At 44.7% G+C, this 6,918-nt stretch overlaps 1 protein-coding gene across 1 annotated transcript; it reads left to right on the plus strand.

The window, feature by feature from the left end:
• The first annotated feature begins 120 nt into the window (after window positions 1–120).
• TUBB1 (tubulin beta 1 class VI) lies at window positions 121–6,106 on the plus strand. Its single transcript, XM_069953832.1, has 4 exons — window positions 121–236; window positions 3,536–3,644; window positions 3,737–3,847; window positions 4,861–6,106. Exons 1-4 carry the CDS (start codon window positions 180–182, stop codon window positions 5,952–5,954), a joined length of 1,371 nt encoding a protein of 456 aa, XP_069809933.1. The 5' UTR covers window positions 121–179; the 3' UTR covers window positions 5,955–6,106.
• The last annotated feature ends 812 nt before the right edge of the window (window positions 6,107–6,918 follow it).

Consider the following 6,918-nt stretch of genomic DNA (forward strand, 5'->3'; position numbering starts at 1 on the left):
GTTACACTGTAGGCGGTTTCTGCTGGCTCTCTGTATATAACATAAACCACCCATACACTGAGCAGAGATAATACGGCTCTCAATGACGTCAGCACCAGTATATAAGCCCCTGTGAAGTTTTGCTGTGTCACACTTGTTGAACCACAGAAGGGACCCGATAGCTTCTTCCAGCGTCCAGGATGCGAGAAATTGTCCATCTGCAGATAGGTCAATGCGGGAATCAAATAGGAGCAAAGGTGAGCTATATACAAGGGATGGGACCCCAAGATGATATAATGGTTGGCCTGCAATATTTATAAGTGGAATACAGATGAAGCAGAGCCAAACATGTCACGAGACTCTTTAAGTTAAGATAATGCAATTGGTTTAACATACCATGCTCATACATCTTCCATAGGTGTTGGGTTATAAACTAAACATTCATGTGTTCTAAATGGTAGAGAAGTAAGGGTCCTAGACTCCTCTGTCAGTGGCTTATCTCCTTGAAAACAAAAGGTTCGGGAAATTGAAATCCAACATACCCGATCCTTCTCCTCCCCATCATCATCTGTTGAGGCAGGAGGCCGCCATAGATGGTTAGTCAATCCCACCAAGAATGGCGTCTTCAGGGGACTTTCACTCGTAGTCTTCATGTTGAACTACATTTAACAGATCACAATGACACAATAAGCTGCGCCAAATGCCAAACTCATGTCTGCTGTATTTTTACATTTTAGTCTATAGTCGCCATTACATTGGTAAAGATGAAGGATGCTTCTGGGAATAGTCTGAGAATATTCTTTCCTCGTTCATGGACCAAACATCTTTTGTCTATCACCCAACATGGCTGACTTCTTTTCAGTTGATAACATTATGTATTTTTTCAGCTAAAATGGTCGTTAGTTTTTAAATTTCACCAAACAAATTATTCTTTTGGTTGAAATTGTCCATTATTCCAATGTGTACCGGCACCTCACCACGTCTCACTACAGATGACCAGACTTTGTGAAATGATTTCCGCACATACTTTGTGCAGTTGCCGATAGCAACAAATCAGATCCCTGCTTTCATTTTTCCGAGGCCTAACTGGTTGCTATGGCGACCGCTCAACTACTTCTCTGTACTAGGATTAATAAATCTCCCCTATAGTCTATAGTTTGTTGACTGCAGTTCACAAATACTGCTTGCTCTGGTTGGCTACATCTCCTGCCCGGCTCCTGTAGGGCCAATGCATCCATAACCAACTATCTAGGTCTCTGTTCACATGGCATCCGAATCCCTGCATTTAGCATATGCTCCCAGTGTGTTCGCCACATACATCCATAGGGCCCCATTGACCTGACTGATACCAATACAAAAGATGCTCATCTGCAAATAAAGGATGCTGGGAGTTGTAGTTACAATGTCTTTATATATCAGGAACCATCATGGTGTTACCTTTGCCTACACAGGTTTTGGGGCATATAGTCAAATGACATCTAACTCTGCACAGGATAGAAAATAAAATGCAAACAATTGGTTCCACACCCCAAAGATAATGATTTTTTTATCCTGCATAACATGTAAAACAGATGAAGGGCAAGACTCACTGCGGATCCCGGCCCTATGCACTCAATGGCAGACAAACTCGCAGCAGGGATTTACATCCCTGTTGCGAGTTTGTCCGCAGCCCGCCTCGTTAACCCCCCAGCCGCCGGAGCTTATACGTCACCTGATCCCGGCTCCAGCTTCCTCTGACTTGCTTCGCTGATTCTCGACACTTCCCGCTGAGCCAATCAGTGCGCTGCCCTGCCGCAGTACACTGATTGGCTGAGCGGGCTGTGAAGACGTCAGGAGCCCAGAAGCAAGCCGGAGAAAGCCGGAGCTGGGATCAGGTGATTTATAAGCTCCGGCAGCTGGGGGGTTAACAGGGTGTGCTGCGGACAAACTCGCAGCAGGGATGTACATCCCTGCTGCGAGTTTGTCTGCCATTGAGTACGTAGGGCCGGGATCCGCAGCGAGTGTCACTGCGAATTTGCAACAAGAAACTCGCTGCGGATCGACAAGTGTGTTTGTACCCGAAACAAACATTTAGAAACAGCTGAATGTCATATTATAAGTTACTGTACAGTAATGGGGAGGATGGGAAACACAAGGGCTGACAGAGACTGCAGGGAGCATGAAAGAATGAGCAGGGCAGATGTGGGCACATACATGTAGCAGCACTCTCTGTCCGGGGAGAGAGGGGTTACAGCTATAAAGAGATTACCTCCACAGTCCTGTCCCCTGATGCAAGCCCCAGCCTGAAGTGGATCTGCTATGATTTGGAAGGTGAGGGAGACTTCCTGGGTCAGAGTACAGTGCTGTAGACTCCGCTATGCACACCATGTCCCTCCCCCACTCGCCCTCCCACTCAGAACAGGAAGCTCTTAAACCAAAGCAATGCTCTTACACCAAGTCACAATTTTGAAAAACCGCGAGCTCTTCTTGCTTCCATTACATAAATATAAGTGACTGTAAGACTGCAGAAATAGGAGATCTTCACTCTTCATTACCTTCTGTTTTTACAAGAATAGAGGAAGTTTTAGGTTTCGTTCATTGCGCAATGGCCGACTGCACAAGGATGCAAACATACGTCTAGTAGATGAAAAGTGTCTAAAGGAGAGGGGGGCCCGGTAATCCTAGAGCGCTTCCTGGCATCACTTACAGACACATTCTTCCTCAAGTTATCTTAGTATCCACTATACGGTTCTCTAATACCCTGTGAACCAATTCTTAACAGTTTTTTAAGGTCTCTGTTTGCAGTCATTGAATGGAAACACACTTCTGGTCATGTGATGATTACATCGGTGCTGATATGGTGTGCCACTATTCGCTAATGGAACAAAACAAGATTTCTTTTCTAGACAAGTTAAGTCTTTCATTCAGTGTATGCAAAGATCTTGAAAATCTGCGGCTTAAAAATTGTGTCTCTCCAGCAGATGCAAAACTACAACTCCCAGCATGCCCTGAGCAGCCATTCCACTATTCTATGCCCATAAAAGATAGACTTTTCCATATGTCAGTAAATAAGCTAGTGGAGTGCAAATGAGGGATCGGAGCTGGTAGCAGAAGGGTGTGCCATTCCAGGGCTTCACACTGTGGTGTGTTGTGGCTGATAAGAGGACATGTGCAGTGGAGATAGGAGGCTCCCTGCAGTATTCATCCTTCCCGAGCTCTTTCAGAAAACCACAACCGCTTCCTGATTAAAAGGGGGGGGGGGGTGCTGTTATACGGTCTGTTATGGAAAGCTGCACAGAAATGATCCATGGTCGTATATAACCCAACTGCACCAAGCGTACTACTTAATGGATTTACCCTGGATGAGAAAAACATGGTTCCCCCCCCCCTCTTAAAACAACGCCACTCCTGTCCACAGGTTGTTTGTGGTATTGTAGCTAAGCCAACTTTTTAAATTGAGACCATAACATCTGATACATAGGACGATTGGATGCTAATAGTATAAGCACAATGACTGGTCTCCAAAACCCCTGACCCCTGCTTTCAGTTACTTCAAGATTTCTGTGTTTCCTTGTAGTTCTGGGAAGTGATTAGTGACGAACATGGCATTGACAATGGAGGGAACTACAAAGGAGAATCTGACCTGCAGCTGGAGAGGATTAATGTCTACTTCACTGAAGCTCATTGTAAGTGTCTTTATGTGACTTCCCTTCCATCTCATGGACATTGCTGGGACCAGGTTCTGGTTCTTATGGATTGCTCTCTGCTTTTTTCACAGCCCACAAATATGTTCCTAGAGCTGTACTTGTGGATCTGGAACCTGGCACCATGGACAGTTTGCGCTCCAGTGCTATTGGACCTCTGTTCCGTCCTGACAGCTTTATCCATGGTAACGTAAATACATACATGACTCATGTTTCAGTGGGTGAATGACATAGATGTCTGTTTTATTTGATAGAAAAAAAACATGACTGTGGACCAGGACTACTCAGCTAGCTTTAAGTCCACTGGTCTAGGTCTAGTTGTTGGTGTTCAGCTCAGAGCTTCACCTCACTAAAGTCCAACTCAAACCTCCAAAACTACTGAAAGTCTAATTAAGATCCCTAAAAGCATTAAGACCCCAGAAAAGTCCAAAACTAATTTATACTTCAGATTAGTCACCTAAACCCATTCAATGCCCAAATCAGATGCCTAAACTCAGTTTAGATCTCAGGCTGGTCCCTTAAACTCATTCAGACCCAAGGTCAGACCCCAAACTTAGATTAGGGCCCTATTACAAAGACCAATTATCTTCCACATCAGGCAGATAACGCCCTATGGGGCCAGCGATCAGTGGCCCATGGATAACTGAAGTAAAGGCCTGCATAATCAAGTGATTGTACGTCAACCACTGGTCGCGCACTTTGTCAGTGACTGTAGCGGCTTGGGCATACCACTAAACTCATTAGACATGTCTCCTAAACATATTCAGATTCCAGATTTATCACCTAAACTTATTTAATGTCCAACTAAGATCCGTAAACTCAATGCCTTTAGATCTCAGACCCATTAGTCCCTTTAGATCATTCGGTCCCCAGACTAGTCATGTTCATTCAAAGCACCATATTAAACCACTAAAATAAATCCATACAGCCGAGAATGCTAAAATTTAATCAGCCTCAATACCAAGCAAAAAGGACAGTCTCCACTTTTCTGACGCTAGCTAGGAGGGTCAGAAGTGAAACCTCGATCAGGTATTTTTTAAAGATTCTGTAAAGGTATTACATTAATATATAGCAGGGAAATAAACTACCAGGCACACTCTGTAAGGTAACTCGTTGGTGGATTTACCATTCACGTATTCTCTGTCCATTTAGTTTTGAGCTGGAGAGGGCTGATGAATCTACATGTTCTACACAACAGGTAATTCTGGAGCTGGCAACAACTGGGCAAAAGGCCACTACACAGAGGGAGCTGAGTTGATTGAATCTGTGATGGATATCGTGAGAAAAGAGAGCGAGAGCTGTGATTGTCTTCAGGGATTTCAGCTGGTGCACTCTCTTGGAGGAGGAACCGGGTCTGGAATGGGCACTCTTCTTATTAACAAGATTCGTGAAGAGTACCCTGACAGGATCATGAACACCTTCAGCATCATGCCTTCACCCAAGGTGTCAGACACAGTGGTGGAGCCTTACAACGCCATCTTGTCCATTCATCAACTAATTGAGAATACTGATGAGACCTTCTGCATTGACAACGAGGCCTTGTATGATATCTGTTTCCGCACCCTGAAGATGTCCAACCCAACATATGGTGACCTAAACCATCTGGTGTCTATGACGATGAGCGGGGTGACTACTTCTCTGCGATTCCCTGGTCAACTCAATGCTGATCTCAGAAAGTTGGCAGTCAACATGGTGCCTTTCCCCCGTCTTCACTTCTTTATGACTGGGTTTGCTCCTCTAACATCCCGAAGAAGCCAACAATATAAAGCTCTAACAGTGCCAGAGTTAACCCAACAGATGTTTGACTCTAGGACCATGATGACTGCCTGTGACCCACACCATGGTCGCTACCTGACAGTGGCTGGAATATTCCGGGGTCGAATGTCCACCAAAGAAGTGGATGAACAGATGTTGGCTGTACAGTCTAAGAACAGCGCCTATTTCGTGGAGTGGATTCCAAACAACGTCAAGGTTGCAGTATGTGACATCCCGCCCCGTGGTCTAAAGTTGGCTTCTACCTTTATCGGCAACAACACCGCCATCCAAGAAATCTTCAAACGAATTTCTGACCAGTTCTCAGCCATGTACCGAAGGAAGGCTTTCCTCCACTGGTACACAGGAGAGGGCATGGATGAGATGGAATTTACAGAGGCGGAGTGTAATACCCATGATCTGATTGCAGAATACCAGCAGTACCAGGAGGCTACTGCAGACATGGACTATTTTGAAGAAGATGTTGAAGAAACAGAAGTAGTAAAAGTAACAGAGACCGTACAAAAGGTTTACCTGTAGGAGACTTTTAAGACTTTGCTAAAATGAGGTTGCATTACAGCCATTTGAATAGGGCCTTGGTCTGGGGGATGTTCACATTTTCCTACCAGAAACCCTTTTAGGGTGCGTTCACACCTACAGGATCTGCAGCTGATTTTCTGCAGCAGATTTCAGTTAAATAACTGAACACAGCATCAAATCTGATGCTGTGTTCAGTTATTTAACTGAAATCTGCTGCAGAAAATCAGCTGCAGATCCTGTAGGTGTGAACGCACCATTAAAAGAAATCTAGAAGCTGAGTTTTTGATAGGGCATAGGTCATGGGACAGGGGCACCTTTATTATGTTCATGCACTGCAGTATTAATGAGTAAGTTTTGTAGATATGTAAATGAGAACATTTGGTGCACTGTGCTCCTTTACCCCTCAGTGCACTTATCTGTCCACTCCCCAGCACCTGCAGAGCATCTACTGATGAATATTTAGCTGGTGCTCTGCAGTGATCAGCAGTCTGGAGTGACATTACTGTTGAGCACTGGCTGACTATTCATCAGTAGGCATTCGCCGGGAGACAATGGATGGGTGCACCAAGGGCTAAAGGGCCATCCCCATGTTCATAGTAACACAAGTTAAAGCTACTCAATGGCACAGTGTATTAAATGTATGTGTGGCCGTCCTGTCCCCTGCCCTGTTAGATTTACTTTATGAACTGCACGAGTGTAAAGTAATAAAGTAATACTCCCTTACTGATTTTGGATCCTGACGAGATGAGCACAATTCAAGCATGCTCGAGTCCAATGATTCAACATTTGAATACCAGTGACTGAAGAAGTTGGATGCAGCCCTTAGCCATGGGCCATATCCATGTTTTCCAGGGCTGCATCCAGCGTCTTCAACCACTGGTATTCAAATGCTTGGACTTGAGTTGGGCTCATCTCAAATCCTGACAGATTACTTACTGTTTACTAGATTCTTTAAGAAGGACAT

The sequence above is a fragment of the Dendropsophus ebraccatus genome, chromosome 14, assembly GCF_027789765.1.
Source record: "Dendropsophus ebraccatus isolate aDenEbr1 chromosome 14, aDenEbr1.pat, whole genome shotgun sequence".
Taxonomy (NCBI): domain Eukaryota; kingdom Metazoa; phylum Chordata; class Amphibia; order Anura; family Hylidae; genus Dendropsophus; species Dendropsophus ebraccatus.

Excerpts from the sequence above, each read along its gene's own strand:
- TUBB1 (XM_069953832.1), top strand. The coding sequence starts at position 180 with ATGCGAGAAATTGTCCATCTGCAGATAGGTCAATGCGGGAATCAAATA. Across the intron at positions 237-3,535 it reads GGAATCAAATAGGAGCAAAG|TTCTGGGAAGTGATTAGTGA; the intron begins GTGAGCTATATA and ends GTTTCCTTGTAG. Across the intron at positions 3,848-4,860 it reads TCCTGACAGCTTTATCCATG|GTAATTCTGGAGCTGGCAAC; the intron begins GTAACGTAAATA and ends TCTACACAACAG.